The sequence below is a fragment of the Cheilinus undulatus genome, linkage group 22 (genome assembly GCF_018320785.1).
Source record: "Cheilinus undulatus linkage group 22, ASM1832078v1, whole genome shotgun sequence".
In the NCBI taxonomy this organism is placed as follows: Eukaryota; Metazoa; Chordata; class Actinopteri; order Labriformes; family Labridae; genus Cheilinus; species Cheilinus undulatus.
The window spans coordinates 4,030,815-4,050,741 of record NC_054886.1 but is presented as its reverse complement, the minus strand read 5'-3'; the positions used below and the strand labels follow the sequence as shown (position 1 = coordinate 4,050,741).

General features: G+C 40.9%; 2 protein-coding genes across 2 annotated transcripts; both read right to left on the bottom strand.

Annotated features, from left to right (window-relative positions):
* Positions 1-293: 293 nt before the first annotated feature.
* On the bottom strand, positions 294-6,499 carry LOC121504734. The gene is made up of 5 exons (XM_041779781.1): positions 6,442-6,499; positions 5,649-6,347; positions 5,453-5,566; positions 625-662; positions 294-533 (listed from the first exon to the last, which is right to left on the bottom strand). The coding sequence occupies exons 1-5, from the start codon at positions 6,497-6,499 to the stop codon at positions 414-416; spliced, it is 1,029 nt and encodes a 342-aa protein (XP_041635715.1). The 3' UTR covers positions 294-413.
* Positions 6,500-16,255: 9,756 nt separating this feature from the next.
* On the bottom strand, positions 16,256-19,684 carry LOC121504965. The gene is made up of 4 exons (XM_041780082.1): positions 19,596-19,684; positions 18,779-19,486; positions 16,609-16,728; positions 16,256-16,263 (listed from the first exon to the last, which is right to left on the bottom strand). Exons 1-4 carry the CDS (start codon positions 19,648-19,650, stop codon positions 16,256-16,258), a joined length of 891 nt encoding a protein of 296 aa, XP_041636016.1. The 5' UTR covers positions 19,651-19,684.
* Positions 19,685-19,927: the final 243 nt, after the last annotated feature.

Here is a 19,927-nt window from a genome sequence, read left to right as displayed (position 1 = left end):
GGGGGGGGGGCTAATATTTTTATCTGCCAAATGGGGGCCTGTCCTGGGAACCAGAACCAACTGTCCTAATGTGAGATTATTAGATAAATACATCAAGATCTCAATAAAGTTGAATGGAAAGACAGAGTAAAATAAAGTGATGTACAACTATCAGGGACTTTCTCATACATCAGACTTTTATACGTACGGCCTTAAAACCCATTGAAAACTGCTCTGTGATCCATGTTTCTGTTAATTTATATTAAAAAAAAACTCACCTGAAATTATGATGCTCCAGAAAAGCTCATTTAATTTTTAAATCTTTGCAGTTCAAGTAAAAAGAAAACAGAAAAGATGACATCTATGTCTTAATGGCTTAATTAAAATCATCATTGATCACTGTGGCTGTACAGACATGTTGAACCTGTGAGTCTCTACTGCTTTACACTAGAGTACACACATTCAGCATTAGTGTTGTTTCCTTGTCGTCTGGATCGGTTGACTCTTTGTTCCCTTAAAGCTGCATAATGGATATTTTCCTCATTGCAGTCACCCTGATGATGAAATATGAATGTTGGTTACTACAGCAAATAACAATGAGAAAGAGAATTACCCATAGGGCATGATAAGTTCACACAAAAGTACCTGTTCAGTTGCTGCAGAGAGATCTGCTGCAGGAGAATCTACAAAAGGGGAAAACTCTCATTATTTCCTTTTAATTCCAAAGGGAAGGAAAGCAGTGATAGGTTTAAAAAAATTCTGATACTTCCAACTTTTTGAATTCACATGCTTTGAAGGTTAAAATTTATTTTTAGATATGGGGATAAAGTGCTGAATTTCAGGAAAACAAAGCCTTAAACAGTCAAAGCTGCCTCAAATGAATAGAGAGAGAATGCACAGAGGTAGGAGAGAGAAAACACAACATGTAGCCTAAATAAACTTTAATTTCTGGATTATTTCCCAGCAGCCCTATAGAACTTATTAACACCTCCACACAAACATGCAGGAAATTGAAGGATTTTGCAGCTAAGGGTTGTGTTTCGTCCTTCCTGTTGTGTGTTGTTAGGTATGTAGAGTTCCTTTTCTTCTTGTCTCCTCTGTTTTGTAAAGTGTTTGGACTGGTTTTCATGTAGGATATAAACAATAGGTCAAGCTGTGTTGAAACTTCCTGTTTCGTCTTGTTTGTCTGGTAGTCTTGAATGCACAATGCTAGCCAGGGTTGCCATCTTTTGTGCATAAAAATAAAGGACACCCCATAATCCTCAGGGCCACAGCCATCACTGGCTGGAGGAATGGGGTGCCTGTACCACGACTACTATCACCACTGTTTGAGTTTTGTCGTGTAAGCCATCGTTTACTTTTTGGAGTGTTTTCAAAATCACAGATTGCAATCAGGTAAGCTTTGAGGGAATTACTGTACTTTTGTCATATTATCAGTAGGCGATTTGTCTTTTTTGACAAGGGAGATACACCTTGTTAACCCCACCATCACCACCAATCATGGTCAGTCACTTTATCTCAGGTGGACCTCATAAAAATGCTTTGTCTGTGAGACATCATGGTGCCTTTAAGTGCAAGTCAGAAATCTAACTCATGATAGGCAAAAATAATGGAATGAACTTCAACAAATAGCTGATTTTCTACAATACTTGTCTGAACAATACCAGTGGATTTTGTGCCCACATGCTTAGTTAAACTCAAGTCAAAGATTAACTTAAAATGTGTGTCCTCTGTGACTGATCTTACTATTTAACTGCTTGCTCTCTCTCCTCCTCCTTCACCTCTTCCTTCTGGCCCTGCTCTCTGACTTTGTCTATTCTATACAAAAGTAACGGTATGAACTTAAGGCTTTGTTTCCCATAGGGCTACAGTGTAAATAATGCTGCTAGTGGACTGTATATAAATATTTGTAAAGTTTTCCTTTAGATATGTTTTAAGATGTAGGCCTATATTAAATAGGCTAGGCCCACTCTACTTTGAATCTTTAACCATTTTTACACAGAGACTCCGCAATAAAGGCGAAAATGAATGCCAGTCTCTGTTCCGCAAAGAGCAATTCACACAAAGGTGTAACAGAGTCGTGCACGCCCGAGCTTACACACATACCCCGGCGTCAATCAGATGGCAGCCCCTGCCCAAGCTGCTGCTTTCAATGAAACTCGAAACTCCGGATTTCTCAGTTCAAAACTTTGTATTTTCTAAATGAAATGCGGGGTAAATAACATGAACATTCATTTTGATTGATTAGATTCAATAGATTTTTTTCCTCCATCTTTCTGAGTTGGAGGTCCGACTTTAAGCAGTGTCACAGCGTACGTGTTTGCATCGGAGGTCGGAAACTTCAGGGTACCGAGCTCACTTGAACACATCATGGAACTTTTCAGACACTGCTGTGAGCAGAGATGTGTCTGCTCTCTCCTCTCCTGCACAGAGTGTGATCAACTCTCTAACCTCGCAGTCTCTCCAGTTAATCAACATTATTCTTTGTTTTATCCCCCTGTTGACGCGTATGTTGCGGGTGCAGGTGGGAAGGAGGGATGACACACACCGGACAAGAAGGTGTTCTTGGTCTGGAAATCAGGGAGAATGGGCAGGTAGGGTGTTAGCTGTCCGGCGCAGGGCTCTATCTCTACATCCTGTCTGTAAAGAACTGTGTGAACGAGGAAAAGAAACCTTTTTTTTTCTCTCTCAACGTCTTGCTGGACTCCCAGTGTGCGTGTGCCGGGGCGTGCATGGAGAGAGAGACAGAGAGCGATGAGGTGAGGCTTGACTGTTTCACTAACGAGGGGTGCAGAGGTTAGAGGAGTTCAGGAGTTGATGATCTGTTACATTGGTGGAACTATTCAGAATGTTCAGGGCTCCTCACGGCGCCCCCCTCAGCGTGGTGACCTAGGCAACCGCCTATATCGCCTATGCCCAGAAACGGCCCTGCAACTAAGCATCCCTGCCCTGCCCTGACAGAGAGGGAATGGCAGGTTAACAAAGGGGACGCATTTTGGTCATTTTAGTAACAAGTGGGACACCATCCCCCCTCATCCCCCTTCAAATCGCCTACTGCATATTATACAGCATATGTTAAGAAGTAAAAAAAAAAAAAAATACATTTTATAAAATAGTGGTCCATACTGACCTCTGCTGCTACCAGACAGTCAGTAACACATCATGAATGACCTTGAAATTTGCAGTTATGCTGCAATTTATATTTAAAGATGTGCTATCAGCCTGGTCTAAGACTCATATTCTATGGCTGTTTTGAAAGATAGTATTTCACATTTAACCCCATCCCTCCAATATCAAAAGTAATTATGTATTACTCCTTTAAATATGCTGTAAATAGAATAGTTTTTATGTTTACTGGAGTAGATTTACAGACCAGTTATTTTACCTCTACTTGAGTGAATTGGATTCAAACACACTTCACCTTTACCTCAGTATATACTTTATACAAACAGTTTTTCAAAGAGTTGTGAAACCCTGTCATTCTTTTTTTTTTTCATTTCTTAACCCTGTTGAACCCAGCGCAGCGCAACAGCAACAGGACGTGCCGTATTTTCCTGAGAGTTGTAGTTTTTTCAGCGGAATACACCAAAAAACTTAGCCTGTACACGTACTCGTCCTCGCTCTCATTTCACCCCTACTTTTTTACAAAAACTCTCAGACACACAACCCATACACACCAGATATCCATCACACACAACTCTGACACACTTCCACACGTATGTAGTTATGAAACCGCAAAAACCGGGTCGCGCCAAATGGTTTTACAGCTGGAATGAAGCTTTCAAACTAATTACGGTGTCAGATCAAGAGTCCAACTACTCATCTGGCTCGATTTTTTTTACAGGTTACAAAATTGACTATATTTCAAAAAGGAAGTTATGTACAGACTCCAAATAAATTTCCTGTGGTTCCAGAGGATATTGTGCAACTTTTTTACATTTAAAAACTTGAGGGATCCACCTGCGCAATTTCTCATTTTTGTGAAAAAAACAAAATCGGTTTTCATTTTATTAGAGTAATTGCACTTTTAAGCAATTTATTGTAGTGGTTAAGACATAAATCAATACATATTATCAAAACTTTGGATATAAGGGTTATATTGATGTCAAGGAAATAAAAATACTCCCAAAAATTGCACTAAAGGATGTAAAAATGTAAGAATATGTCCTGGCTGACTTGCACAGTAGTAAGTTTTAAAGGGTTAAGATTTATTTTTGGACATTTTATGTCTTTATTGATAGAGGAGGACAGTGGACAGAATTGGAAACATGGATGAGAGAGCAGGGGAGAGACATGCAGGAAAGTGCCACAGGCAGGATTCGAACCAGGGTGCATCTAAAACCACTAGGCAACCTATGCCCCTGCCCATCTACTTTGGAGAAACTCTGCTTCTCTAGAATGCTCCTTTTAGACCCAGTCATATCACTGACTTAACCCCTTAAATCCTGTTTTATCATATTTGATACATACTTTTATGATAACTCTATCTAATCAATACGATCAATAAATTACTAAAAAAACCTTTTGAATACAATCTGAAAAATGATAAAAATGCCCTCAAGTGGATTTCTCAGTTATGAAAAACACCTAATGTATCAAATGAGATACAAAAAATAAATACGTGAAATTTATGGAAACTTAGATTTTTTGGATTTCAGTAGAAAGTGAAGTAAACATTTCAGTCCCAAAAAAATGGGAATTTTCTGGCTATAATTTGTGTTTTCAGGCTTTAATTGGTTAAGCCAATCAACCTAATTGGTTACAAAAGACTCATTCAGTTGTTTTTCTTTAGTAACCCTCACTTTTCCAGCCATTTGTTGACCCACCCCTACATTTTTGAGATGTATTGCAACCATGAAATTCAAAATGATCTTATATTATTCATGAAATGGGAGAAATGTCAGTTTCAACATCTGATATGTTTTAGTAAAACTATAGCTTTATTTGATCAGCCAGTCAGTGTTTTTATTTTTCTTCACATTTTACACAGTGTCCCAACTTTTTGGGAATTTGGGTTGAAAGTCTAACAATTAGAGATGCAATACTGGATTTTTGCCAATATTTACAAACTCAGATTAGCCGATATTGATACGGATCTATAAATGTAGTTCATAAACTTAAACTTCAGCCTTTTAACAGAATTTAAAGTTTAAGGAATAAGAATGAAGACTTCAGCTGACGTAGGTCTGCCGGTCCTGCTTAAACTCCACAAACTTGTTTGTCCATACAGCTGGTAAATTGTCTGCAAATACTGGCAGAAATATTCATATCTGTCAATACAATAACAAACATTTTAAGCCAGTATCTGTCTAATCCAGTATCAAGCAGACAATGTCCTGCATCCCCTCTAAGATATGTGTGCAGGGACTCTTTCTAATGAGCTGGCTGGGAGTTCAAAAGGTCATTTTTGTCGCTGTGGTACTCTGGTATCTATTGTCTGGTATGATAGTAGTGACAGTACTTTTACACTTACAGTTGTTCCTCTTGGTGATCACACAGAGACAAACAGCCAACAGTACGACCAAGATGATGGTAAAAGTCAACGCCCCGTTTAAGATATACACCAAGCCAAGAAAGTTCTCCTCATCTGTAGAGAGTCAAACAAATCAAAACCTTTTAACATGAGTTATCAAGATTAAAAACTGAAAACCTCCCCTACTCAAACATACCTTTAAAGTCCAGCTTGGTCCCGTCTCCAAACAGAATCTGTCCACATGAGACCACGGCGCAGTAGTAGGTCCCGGCATGAGAGCGACTCAGACTCCTCAGTGGTAGGTTGTACTCACAGCTCTGCTGGCTGGGTTTCCTCTCACACTTATTATTATTGCCTCCATGGGTGTAAATAAGTCCTGGCTCAGCTCCCTCAGAGTTTTTAAACCAGTAAACACTGTGTTCTCCATCACAGCTCCCAGTGTTCACCACACAGCTCAGAGTCACTGATCCTCCTGGCTGGATGGTCTCGTTTTCAGACTGATTCAAAAGCTTCACGTCCCGACCTGAACCTCTGACACTGAGAGTGATGCCCTCTTTAAACTCAAACATGAATGAGTAGCTGTAAGAACAGTAGTAAACAGCTGTGTCTGAGATTTGCACGTCTGCAATCCTCAGGTGATTTTGACCAGGTTTAGCATCCAGAGTGAAGCGGGGATTGTCCTTGAGTTCACCATGAAAGGTTGAAGATGTTCCATGTGTGTAGTAAGAGGAGATGAGCGTTGGTCTCTGACCCAGAGTTTGTTTGTACCAGTAAAACTTTGCTGCAGCATCACCTTGGAAGAAACAGAGCAAAGTAACCGTCTCACCGATGTTAGCTGATATAAATCCACTCTCTTTACTCAGAGACGACCCTCTGCTTACATCTGGTGTCTGTGCTAGAGTGAGACAAAGAAAAAGAAGAAATTATCTCAGATTTTAAAGGTGAAGACAGAAGATCACGTGAAGTAAAAAGTACTAAAACAAACTCACCCATACTCCCAAAGCACAGACAGGTGAGACAGAACACAAACACTGGAGATGTCATCATGTTCAAAGTCGCATGCTGAATGAAACTCGTCTTACAGCTCTCTCCTCTCTCTACAGTCAAGACAGGATCTGATTGGCTGGACAGAGGTAACAAACTCTGCCCTGCAGAAGAAGCATCATCACATCCTCATTCCTGTCAGCAGTGCTGCTTTTGTTCTTCAAAATCAAACAGTGAGAAGTTCAGAGAACTTCCTGTTTTTCCATTTATACTGAAATACGGTTGATCAAATTTAGACTTACTGCTGATTGCAATGAACAAATCAAACAAAAGCAATTGAAATAGCTCATCACAATGAATGCTCCAAGTGGTTTCCCGAAATTCAACTTGAAATGCAGTTAATGGTGACTTCTCTGGTCGCAAAAGTATTCCGACCCTGAAAAGAATCCCTCAAAACAGCTCAAATATGCAAAAGTAGTGTTTCAAGAAACACCTCATGCAACTTTTCAAAGGCTTCATTAGTTGCATCAGGTTTGCTTTAGCTGCAACATATTTCACAACGACAACCCAAGTCAATACAAAATGCAGTGTCGGGGGGGGGGTCCAAAACTATCTGGCCCTGAGTGAAAAGTAATATCACCCCCTGAAACTAATAACTGGTTGTGCCACCCTTGGCTGCAATAACTGAAATCAAGCATTTGCAATAACTGGTGATGAGTCTTTCACATCCCTGTGTGCAGTGCATGTATGCATGCTCATGTTGCAGGGCAGTGCATGGATTAGAGCCATTAAGACATACCACAAGAAACACATAATCCTTATTATCCAGCTGTGTGCATGTTTGAGCCTACATGTGTGTGTGTTTGTGTGCACATGCATGTAGTTCATGGTTGTGCACAAGTATAGCATCCTTAGGAATAGAATTGAAAGTCCCCTTTATTTACATTTATTCTAAGGAAGTTAAAATTGTTGATTTAAATGGATATGAGGCTGTCAAACTTTGGTCAAATGAGTAGTTTTTTTCTTTACTATCGGTGTAAAAAAGTGGTGCAATCCAAACAGTGACATGAATACTCCTCATACTTTATAGGAATTATGAAATTATCACAGCCAGCAGAGCATAAAATCAAAAAATCTTGTAAGAGGTCATGATGACTGGTACACTATATTGCCAAAAGTATTCGCTCACATGCCTTGACTCACATATGAACTTAAATGACATCCCACTCTTAATCCATTGGGTTTAATATGACGTTGGTCTACCCTTTGCAGCTATAACAGCTTCAGCTCTTCTGGGAAGGCTTTCCACAAGGTTTAGGATTGTGTTTATCGGAATTTTTCACCATTCTTCCAGAAGCGCATATGCGAGGTCACACACTGATGCTGGACTAGAAGGCCTGGCTCTCAGTCTCCGTTCTAATTCATCCCAAAGGTGTTCTATCGGGTTGAGGTCAGGACTCTGTGCAGGCCAGTCAAGTTCATCCACACCAAACTCTCTCATCATGTCTTTATGGACCTTGCTTTGTGCACTGGTGCACAGTCATGTTGGAACAGGAAGGGGCCATCCCCAAACTGTTCTCACAAAGTTGGGAGCATGGAATTGTCCAGAATCTCTTGGTATGCTGAAGTATTCAGAGTTCCTTTCTCTGGAACTAAGGGGCCAAGCCCAGCTCCTGAAAACAACCCCACACCATAATCCCCCCTCCACCAAACTTTACACTTGGCACAATGCAGTCAGACAAGTACCGTTCTCCTGGCAACCGCCAAACCCAGACGGGTCCATCAGATTGCCAGATGGAGAAGCGTGATTTATCACTCCAGAGAACCTGTCTCCACTGCTCTAGAGTCCAGTGGCGGCTTGCTTTACACCACTGCATCAGACGCTTTGCCTTGCACTTGGTGATGTATGGCTTGGATGCAGCTGCTCGGCCATGGAAACCCATTCCATGAAGCTCTCTACGCACTGTTCTTGAGCTAATCTGAAGGCCACATGAAGTTTGGAGGTCTGTAGGGATTGACTCTGGAGAAAGTTGGCAACCTCTGCGCACTATGCACCTCAGCATCCGCTGACCCCGCTCCGTCATTTTACGTGGCCTACCACTTGATGGCTGAGTTGCTGTTGTTCCCAATCGCTTCCACTTTGTTATAATACCACTGACAGTTGACTGAGGAATATTTAGAAAATTTCACTACTGGACTTGTTGCACAGGTGGCATCCTATCACAGTACCATGCTGGAATTCACTGAGCTCCTGAGAGCGACCCGTTCTTTCACAAATATTTGTAGAAACAGTCTGCATGCCTAGGTGCTTGATTTTACACACCTGTGGCCATGGAAGTGATTGGAACACCTGATTTCAATTATTTGGATAGGTGAGTGAATACTTTTGGCAATATAGTGTATTTCCACTGGGTCCATCTCTGTAGTTTTCCAACTATGCTGTTGACTGTACAGCTAAATCAGGGCTTTCCCCACAATACCCTGCAAAATATTCTAGATTCCAGTTGCATGTGTCTACCTTTGACAGAGCTACTCTCAGTATGCATCAAGCTGAACAGGCCGAACAGGAGGTCAGAGAGGGAGTGAATATGTCAAAGTGGGATAAGTGGATATTGATGACTCTTTTTAACATCAGTATGTGAACATAGTGTGGATTGGTGAATGTGACCGACCATGAAAATGGTGTTTTATTTCAGGCATTTGGATACCACACTTGTATCTAACCTATGCATTAACAATGTATCTTTAGTGATGAACTAATTTCAGAACTTATTTTCCTGCCTCTCATGCAAACATCAGCCCAAACATTGTCCTGTTGCCCTCTTACTGTGGCTTTGTATCCCTGTAGGCTGTTTGCAAAGAATAGAATATAGATACATAGAATGCCTTTATTTAAAACAGAATGATAATGATTTCAGTACCTAAAATCAAAACAGGAACATCCTGTAGGTAAACCACGCAGACAAACCGAGGCAGAGCGTGTGCAGCATAAAAACAGCATAGAGCAGTCGTCTCTCCGTTGTGGCTAAAACACATCAGAACAAGATGCAATGAAGATTTGTTTGCATTACTGATTTTTTTTTTTTATGTGCTGCAGCACTTGACTGATTGTTTACAGAGGTAGAGTGATGTGACGCAATTTGTGCATGAAGAGAAATGAAGCACTGCACAGAAACTTTAGTGAACGTTACATTTAATTCATTGGTTTAAAATTTAGCACTCTAAAAAAACTTTTTCATGAAAAAAGTCCATGAATTAAAACTTGCTTTGCACAATCGGTATCTTATATCTAAGGTTGCATTCCCACCAGAGGTAGCCTATTGGTTTGAAGTCTGGTGTGCTTTGCCACAGTATTTAATTAGAGATGGTATTAATGTTCAATGCTCAATTAGACAAAAAGTTTGACATAGCAAGTTGAATTTGGCCTGTGCAATGTGCCACATTTGATGACATTAACCATTGGGCAAATATGATATAATCACTTAAACACAATGAGAAATCCCAGCATTGCATAAATGTCGATTACATTCATTAAAAAACAAAAAACCTAGGCTAGTCTGTCTAGTTTGGGATCTAGTCTACATGGCACATTGTCTGCCGTTTTCAACAAGTATTCCACATTTTAGTCCATTTGACCTCAGTCCATTTTATTTGAGCTTTGACCTAGAGAATTTCTGGATCATGTTTGCATACGTGTTATTTCAGCTATTATCACACACTCACATTTTCTCAATATTAAAACATAGGAAACAGCAATTATAGTTGAATATCAAGCTCCTTGAGCTGCCACCTTAACGTGGTGGAGGGGTTTGCGTGTCCCAAGGATCCTGGGAACTATGTTGTTGGGGGCTTCATGCCCCTGGTAGGGTCTCCCAAGGTAAACAGGTCCTGGGTGAGGGACCAGACGAAGCGCAGCTCAAAGACTGTATATGGCAGAACGGCAGGAAGGACTCAGATCTCCCTTGCCCGGATGTGGGTCACCGGGGCCCCCTCCTGGGGCTAGGCCTGGGAGTGGGGCTCGATGGCAAGCACCTGGTGGCTGGGCCTGCACCCATGGGGCCCAGCCGGGCACAGCCCGAAGAGGCAATGTGGGTCACCCCTCCCATGGACTCACCATCTGTAGGAGGGGCCATAGAGGTCAGGTGCGGTGTGAGCTGGGCGGCGGCTGAAGGCGGAGACCTTGGCGGTCCGATCCTCGGCTGGCTCTGGGGACATGGAATGTCACCTCTCTGGTGGGGAAGGAGCCTGGGCTTGTGCGTGAGGTTGAGCGGTACCGGCTAGATATAGTTGGTCTTGCCTTGACCAGCTTGGGCTCTGGAACCAGTCTTCTTGGAGGGGTTGGACTCTTCTCCTCTCTGGAGTTGCACCTGGTGAGAGGCGCCGAGCAGGTGTGGGCATACTGATTGCCCCCGGGCTGGCAGCCTGTACACTGGGGTTTACCCCAGTTGACGAGAGGGTAGCCTCCCTCCGCTTCTGGGTGGGGGGACGGGTCCTGACTGTTGTTTGTGCGTATGCACCAAACGGCAGCTCAGAGTACTCACCCTTTTTGGAGTTGCTGGACGGGGTGCTGGAGAGTGCTCCTTCCGGGGACTCCATCGTCCTGCTGGGAGACCTCAATGCTCATGTGGGCAACGACAGTGAGACCCGGAAGGGGGTAAATAGGAGGAACGGCCCCCCTGATCTGAACCTGAGTGGTGTTCTGTTGCTGGACTTCTGTGCTTGTCATGGGATGTCTATAACGAACACCATGTTCAGGCATAAGGGTGTCCATATGTGCACTTGGCACCAGGACACCCTAAGTCGCAGTTCAATGATCGACTTTGTAGTCATATCATCGGACTTGTGGCCATATGTCCTGGACACTCAGGTAAAGAGAGGGGCAGAGCTGTCAACTGACCACCACCTGGTTGTGAGTTGGTTCCACTGGTGGGGGAGGAAGCCGGTCAGACCTGGCAGGCCCAAACGTATGGTGAGGATCTGCTGGGAATGTCTGGCAGAGTCCCCTGTCAGAAGGCGCTTCAACTCTCACCTCCGACAGAGCTTCAACTACGTTCTGGGGGAGGCGGGGGACATTGAGTCTGAGTGGGCCGTGTTCCGTACCTCTATTGTCGCGGCAGCTGATAGGAGCTGCGACCATAAGGTGGTTTGGCCATCCGGGAGAGACTAGGAGTAGAGCCGCTGCTCCCTGCGTTGACAGGAGCCAGGTGAGGTGACTCGGGCATCTAGTCCGGATGCCTCCTGGATGCCTCCCTGGTGAGGTGTTCCGGGCAAGTCCCACTGGGAGGAGGCCCCTGGGAAGACCCAGGACACGCTGGAGAGACTGTGTCGCTCGGCTGGCCTGGGAAGGCCTCGGGATCCCCTGGGAAGAGCTGGATGAAGTGGCCGGAGAGAGGGAAGTCTGGGCTTCCCTGCTTAGGCTGTTGCCCCCGCGACCCAATCTCGGGTAAGCGGAAGAAGACTGATGGATGGATATCAAACAAAAATAGCCTAGAGGGTATGTGTTCTAGCCTACAGTGAGGGATGAAAGTATTAGTACCCCTGGGATTTTTCCAGAAAATACACCATTTCTCCCAGAATTTGTTGCAAATACAAATGTTTTTGATATACACATGTTTATGTCCTTTAGGTGCATTGGAGCAACACAAAAAAGCCGACGAAAAAGCCAAAATGACATAATTTTGCACAAAACTCAAAAAATGGGCTGGACAAAATTATTGGCACCCTCAACTTAATATTTGGTTGCACACCCTTGAGAAAAAATAACAGAAACCAATCTCTTCCTATAACCATCAACAAGCTTCTTACACCTCTCAACTGGGATTTTGGACCACTCTTCTTTTGCAAACTGCTCCAGGTCTCTCAGATTTAAAGAGTGCCTTCTTGCAACAGCAGTTCTGAGATCTCTTCATAGGTGTTCAATGGGATTTAGATCTGGATTCATTGCTGGCCTCTTCAGAACTCTCCAGTGCTTTGTCTCCATGAACTATTTCTTGGTGCTTTTTGAGGTATGTCTGGGGTCATTGTCCTGCTGGAACACCCATGACCTCTAACACAGACCCAGCTTTCTGACACTAGACCCTACATTGCGGCCCAAAATCTTTTGATCGTCTCCAAATTTCATGATTCCTTGAACACAGTCAAGGCACCCAGTGCCAGAGGCAGCAAAACAACCCCAAAACATCCTTGAACCTCCACCATGTTTCACTGTAGGTACTGTGTTCTTTTCTTTGTAGGCCTCATTCTGTTTTCTGTAAACAGTAGAATGGCGTGCTTTTCCATAAAGCTCTACCTTAGTCTCATCTGTCCACAAAATGTTCTCCCAGAAGGATTGAGGCTTACTCAGGTACATTTTTGCAAACTCCAGTCTGGTTTTTTTATGTCTCTTTGTCAGCAGTGGAGTTCTCCTCAGTCTCCTGCCATAGTGCTTCATCTCATTCAGATGACCACGTATGGTCCGAGCTGACATTTTTTGCACCCTGAGGCTGCAGGACAGCCTGAATTTATGAATATAAGTAATTGCCTTGGGAAAAAATGGGAGAATTTCATGGGAATTAAGGACATTTTTGGATGTTTAATGGAATTTGGATATATTCATGCATTTTTCTGTGAATTTGTGAAATGTGTTTATAATTTCTGGGGGAGTTTTTTTAGTGTGTGTGTATAAGTTTTGGGGGATTTGCTCTGAAATTTTGTGGAATATTTTTTGAAAAGTTTTAGGTATTTATATGGAATCTTTGAAGAATTGCATAAAGTTAAAATGTAGATTCCATAATACAGTTTCACTTTATTATTAGAGAAATATTCAAATAAATTTGGGGTTACTTTTTTAAAGTGAAACTTTAAAAATATGTTTAAGGGGAGCAGGTGGCCTAGTGGTTGAAGGCGCTCCCCATGTACATGGGCGGCCAGGGTTCGAATCCGGCCTGAGGCCCTTTACCGCATTTCTCTCCCCCACTCTTGACCCTGTTTCCTACTCTATCCACTGTCCTCCTCTATCTAATAAAGGCAGAAAAATGCCCCAAAAGAAATCTTTCTCTCTCTCTCTCTCTCTTTCTCTATCTCTATATATATATTTATATATATGTTTAAAATTTTTCACAGAAATTGTAGTTTCTTTGAAATTTCAGGAAATTTGTGTTGATATTGCACATAATTTTTGGCCAAATTTACTCCCTGTTCAGAGACAAGGCTGGGCTTTTAAAACGATCAGATTCTACTAATCACCAATAAGTGAAAAAAAAAATAAAACAAAACAAAAAAATATTCCAAACAAGAGCTCAGGTCTCAAGAGGTCAAGGCTGAGTTTGGCTCTGACCTTCGGCAACTCATCATTTCCCACTCTCTAATTCCTCTTCCAGACTCTCCACTGTCAACAATAAAGCAATCAAAGAACCCTCAAATGATGGTGCCATAAAAAAAAAAAAACAGCTAAAGCACAATTTAATTTCATTGTATTAAAAAATTAAAGACAACAGTGTCAAAGTAAGAGCTCATTTATTTCCATATGGAGCGTGTTGCTAATGGTGACAGAAAGGAAACTCTGTTATGACAGCTGAAATTGTTCACTGCTATACAGGCCTTCATTTCATTTTAAATGCACAGTTTAAGCGTATTTATTTTTCTAATATTTATTTATATAGGAAAAAATTCAAAGCAGCATTCACAGCCTAAGTTAGTTTGCAGAATCAGTCCCTGTGCTGGGCCTTTCCCTGTTTAAATGCAGAAATGTGATGCACAGTTTTAGAGCTTCACGCTGGAGTAAACACAGTCACTGCTGGTGCCGTTTCTCTGTTTTCTTGATCGGTTTGGCTGATGAACACTCAGAGCAGCATAGTGGAGGTCGCCCTGGTGAAACAGTGAAATCACAGTACAGTTCTTAGCAGATGTAAAACATAAATATTTGTAAGGTATGAAAGCATCATACTTACATCTGCCACTCCAGTGGACGGAGCAGGGAACCTAGGTTGAAACTCTGGATGTTAAAAACAGAAAATATTTATTATTCTGATGCTAAATTCAGAATGTAATAATATTCTGATTTTTTACCATCAAACTGTGTATGATGTATCACTGTCACCATTTGTCATAATGTGTGGGGCCTCTTGGAAAATCAGCTAAGATTTAAAAATCTTTTAGTGTGTACAATGCTTTAAGAGGAACCTAAACTTTTTTAATACATGTTTTTCTAGACAGAATCTCACTGTGACTGGAAATTACAGCGGATTTTTCAATATCAACACTTTGCTTGTCACTATGGCTTTGGGTTGAAAATATGACTTTATTTCTGTTTTTCCTGTCTTAACTTAAAAACCCTCTGAGCCTGGTGTTGTTGTATACGGCAAGAAGAGACACGTGCTATTCATAGTTAAATAACTTTTGAGCCATAAATCACAGCATCATACTTTTCCCCCTCTGAAAGCCATTTATTTAAATACTCTAATGACGACAAATTTTAAAAAGATCTTCCATACAGCTTCCATATATTTACTTTGTGGCAGGTAAAGTTTTAATAAGGGCCATCACCATCAATTCTGTAATCAGGAGGATTATAATGTGTGCAGTCATTTTATTAAATTTTCATTACTCCCATGCTATATTCCTCCTGAAATCACTGGATAAACCCCTGCAGCCTCTCCCTGTAGCCACAGTGATAAAATAAAGTAAATTAAATAAATGTAAATTAAAAATACACAGCACTACGCTGTACATTTTAGGACATCCTCAGTGTGAGTTGTCAAGTGTCATATGAAAAAGCATTAGTCCCAGGAAAAAGGCGTTAGGTCTCATGAAAAAGAATCTGGTCCCAGGAAAAGAGGAATCAGGAAGAAAGGCGCCAGGTCTCAGGAAAAAAGCGTCAAGTATCAGGAAAAGAGGAATCAGGAAAAAAGGCGTCAGGTCAAAGGAAAAAGGCATCAGAAAAAGGCCGTCAGGTCTCAGTTTGAGGTGTGAAGTGTCATATGAAAAAGGATTAGTCCCAGGAAAAAAGGCAACAGGCCTCATGAAAAAATGTCAGGTCTCAGGAAAAGAGGAATCAGGAAGAAAGGCATCAGATCACAGGAAAAAGGCATCAGAAAAAGGCCGTCAGGTCTCAGTGAGAGTTGTCAAATGTCATTTGAAAAAGCATTAGTCCCAGGAAAAAGGCATCAGGTCTCATGAAAAAGAGTCTGGTCCCAGGAAAAGAGGAGTCAGGAAGAAAGGCGCCAGGTCTCAGGAAAAAAGCGTCAGGTATCAGGAAAAGAGGATTCAGGAAAAGGCCGTCAGGTCACAGGAATAAGGCATCAGAAAAAGGCCGTCAGGTCTCAGTGTGAGGTGTGAAGTGTCATATGAAAAAGCATTAGACCAAGGAAAAAGGCAAAAGGCCTCATGAGAAAATGTCAGTGCTCAGGAAAAGAGGAATCAGGACAAAAAGGCATCAGGTCACAGGAAAAAGGTATCAGAAAAGGGCTGTCAGGTCTCAGTGTGAGGTGTGAAGTGTAATTTGAAAAAGCATTAGTCCCAGGAAAAAAGGCGTCAGGTCTCAAGAAAAACAGCATCACAAAAAAAGGTGTGAGGTCTTAGGAAAGATGTAGTCACAAAAAAAGGCGTCAGGTCTCAGGAAAGATGGAGTCACAAAAAAAGGCGTCAGGTCTCAGGAAAAACAGTGTCACAAAAAAAAAGGCGTCAGCTCACAGTAAAAAAGGCATCAAGTCTTAGTGTGAGGTGTCAAGTGTCATTTGAAAAGCATTAGTCCCAGGAAAAGAGGTGTCAGGTCTCAGAAAAAACAGTGTCACAAAAAAGGCGTCAGGTCTCAGGAAAAACGGAGTCACAGAAAAAAAGGCGTCAGGTCTCTGGAAAAAAACGGCGTCACAAAAATGGTGTGAGGTCACAGGAAAAAAGGCATAATGTGTGACCTTATTTTTCTTTTTGAAATGTTTATCCTAAAGTCCTTACACCTTTTTTTCTAGAGGCTTTTTTCCCTGGTGCTTTTTATAATGAGACTTGAGGCTTTTTTTTTTTTTTTCCCAGAGAGCTGACACCTGTTGCCTTTTCATATGACACCTGACACCTCACTCAAGACCTGATGTCCTAAAACATGCACTTTACTACTATATAATCTATATAATCATGACATGAAACTTTAATTTCAAAATTTTAATGCAGTTATCTTCCTATACTGATAAAGTATCTCTTACCTGCACAGCTGTTCCTTTTGTTCTCCTTGTAAATAAAGAAAGCGAGAGAAAAGACCAGGATAGTGGCGAATATCTGAGCTCCAGTCAGGACGTACACCAAGACTAGAGAGTCCCCCTTATCTGTAGGGAAACAGACATTACAGACGAATGATTTTAGGTTTTAAATAATATTTTGAATATAAATAATCAGTAATCACCGCAGGTGTTAGGCAGTAAATAGATTCTGAATCTCAGTTAGGATTTTGGTTTATGATGATCATAATACTTAAGAAAAACAATGATACAGAAAAGAGAGAATAAATACAGTTAGAGAATTTCACCACAGATTACTGGAAGGGACGGTATTACAGTAATACCATATCAAAATATTGTCATGGTATTGATTTAATTACCGTCATGAAGTCAGTGCTGTGTATTAAGCACAAATGTATAATCAATTTATTAAGAGTGTGTGTGTCCATGCCCACCAGCAGCGCCACTGTCGGTGTGTGAAGATGCTTTAAAAGTCATGGAAGAACTCCCGCTAATGACGTCGGAGCAATTTGGCAAATGGGAGCGCACATATGCATAGAAACATGTGCTTCATGGCAGACCACATCGCTGTCACAGCGCTGCATCTGTGAATCCTTCTTGGATCTCCAGATAGTAAATTTCTTTCTGGTTATCTCCAGTGTTCTCACGTGTTTTCTTTTGGTGAGCTTTCGGTTATTTTTAGACTTTTGTGCATCTTTGATTTGGTTAGGGTTTTTTTTTTGTATTTTTGCATCTTTAGTTTATTAAACCAGCTGTTCCCAACCTTTTTCTTTAGGGCCCCACCACTCACATCTAAGAAATCCACACCCCCCACTTTGACCCACTCAGAAAAAGTACACATCATTTGATTGTTTTCATTGACAAAATCCCAACATAACAGGCCTATATGGACTAAGATCTGCCCTATATTACAACCGTGTATTAGGGCCACTCAAGGAAAAAGAAATGCTAATTTAAAAAAAAAAAAAAAAAAGTTTTAAAAGTTAAATAATAAGAAAAAAAGGGAAAAAAAAAATCATTTTAATGACTTTAAAAGCAACAAATGTGCCTGAACCCTGGATTCGAATTTTTGACTATAAAGTCAAAATCTTCCCATGGTTCTCAGTTTGGTTTCTTGAATTGATTTTTTTCTTTGTGCTGTAAAATTACGATAAAAAAAAAATTGACATTTTTCAGTTCCTAATGTCAAAATTTAAGATTTCACTCCTGACTTTTTAAATGCTGAAATCTTGTAAATATAAGACTTAATAATCTCAAAAATTTGGATTTTTTTTCCCCAAACAGATTTTAACCTTTTTGACCAAAGATCAACAGATTCTCCTAATATTTTTAATCTTTTACGTTGGCCCTCATACAACATTGAACATTATGTTTCTAAACATGATTTTTGATAATATTAACATATAATTTTGACTATGTCAGAGCAGACAGGGTCCCGTGCCCCCCTGAGATCTTTGGGGGGGGGGCAAGACCATGACAAAAGGGGTACATAGGGTCAGTAATGCTTTCAAATGCATGAGTAAAGTATATGTAGGAGTGTTTACAAATTAAATACAATTTACTTAATAATACCTTATAGATAAATAGACAATGTTAAGGACTTACAAGTTGCTGATGTCAGGCCTAAACCTTGTATCTCTGTTTTTTAAATGATGTTTTTCATTCTTTTATAAATCAGTGCTGTTGGTCACCCTTTACATGTGTCAGTGTGGTTTAACCAATTTTAAAGCAATAAAAAGTGTCAAAAAGATGCCGACTTTGACCATTTAGCATCAAATTTATTACAAAACACAACATTTTTTAATTCCTTGAAATGTGCTGCTTTTGGAGATCAAAGGTTTTGGCCCAATGCCATAGAAATGTTATACTAATGCTTGCGTTAATGTTAAAAGTGTGTATTTGTTATTGTATATATCCCTTTTCCACATCCAAAATTCGACTTGTTTGTTTAAATGTACAGATTTTTTTTTTTTAATGTTGTGGATGTCAAAGTTTTCAAGTATAATAAATGCATTTAAGGCAGATCTAGTGATTAATCATATTTTATAATTATGACATCAACATTAGTGCCAATAATAATAAATGTGATACTAATTTTGCAATCATCAAATAATAATGCTCTCTTTGTGTTACCCACTTTTATGGTCCAGCTTGGTCCCGTTTCCAAACAGAATGAGTCCACATGAAGCCACGGCGCAGTAGTAGGTCCCAGTCTGAGAAGGATCCACGTTCTTCATTGGCAGGTTGTAGACACAGGTGTTTGTTTCTCTGTTGTGTGTCCTCACACAGTGATCATTCCTGCCTCCATGGGTGTAAATGATTTCCTGCTGAGCTTCCTCAGAGGTTTTGAACCAGTAAACACTGTGTTCTTCGCCACAGCTCCCAGTGTGGACCGTACAGTTCAGAGTCACTGATCCCCCATTCTGGGTGGTCTCAGATTCTGACTGATAGACGGAGGGTTTGACGCTTAAACCTGAGCCTTTTACACTGAGCACAGTGCCCTCAGTGAAGTTTAAGATAAATGAGTAGCTCCTTGCGCAGTAATAAGTAGCTGAATCTGAAAACTGGATATTTAAAATAGTCAGGTGATTGGTCTTGTTTGCTGTGCTGAGTCTGAAGCGTGAACTGTCGTCAAATTCATCCTTAAAAGTGATTCTTGTATCATAGATGTAGAACGTAGAGATGAGCCTTGGTTTCTGACCTAGACTTTGTTTGTACCAGTAAAGCCAAGCTGAATCATCACCGTCATAGAAACACTGCAGTGTCACCATGTCTCCAACTCTAGCCGAGACAAAACGTCTCTTTTGATGAAGAGAGAAGGAGGATTTCTGAGAAGTCAGCTGAGCTGGAGGAAACAAACACAATCTCAGCTAAATCTAGAAGTGACAGAACACACAGATCACTTTCATAAAGATTTACTTTAAAGTATAAAACTCTAGCCCTTAAAAACTCACCCATTCCTGCCATGAACAAAGGCATCAAGAAGCAGACAAACACTGTAGATGTCATCGTGTCGGGGTTCCTGTATGAATGGAAATAACCTCGGTACAGTCTCCTCTCTTGAGAAACAAGACTGCATTTGATTGGTTTGATTGGATGTGACACTTATGTCCTTCTAAGGAAACAAGATCACACCTTCACTGCCATCTATAGTTTACAGTTACATAAAGAAAATGATGGCTCTTATCTAGGTTGGATATTTAGGAAGCCTCAAAAAAGTTTGTGTGTATCTTTTTTTTCTGTCATGATCTGATTCCATTCTGGCTCAGGAGTCCACTCAACAAAG

Excerpts from the sequence above, each read along its gene's own strand:
- LOC121504734 (XM_041779781.1), bottom strand. The coding sequence starts at position 6,499 with ATGATGACATCTCCAGTGTTTGTGTTCTGTCTCACCTGTCTGTGCTTT. Across the intron at positions 5,567-5,648 it reads GACCAAGCTGGACTTTAAAG|ATGAGGAGAACTTTCTTGGC; the intron begins GTATGTTTGAGT and ends GACTCTCTACAG. Across the intron at positions 663-5,452 it reads GATCACCAAGAGGAACAACT|ATTCTCCTGCAGCAGATCTC; the intron begins GTAAGTGTAAAA and ends CCCCTTTTGTAG.
- LOC121504965 (XM_041780082.1), bottom strand. The coding sequence starts at position 19,650 with ATGACATCTACAGTGTTTGTCTGCTTCTTGATGCCTTTGTTCATGGCA. Across the intron at positions 19,487-19,595 it reads TTTGTTCATGGCAGGAATGG|CTCAGCTGACTTCTCAGAAA; the intron begins GTGAGTTTTTAA and ends TGTTTCCTCCAG. Across the intron at positions 16,729-18,778 it reads GACCAAGCTGGACCATAAAA|ATAAGGGGGACTCTCTAGTC; the intron begins GTGGGTAACACA and ends GTTTCCCTACAG.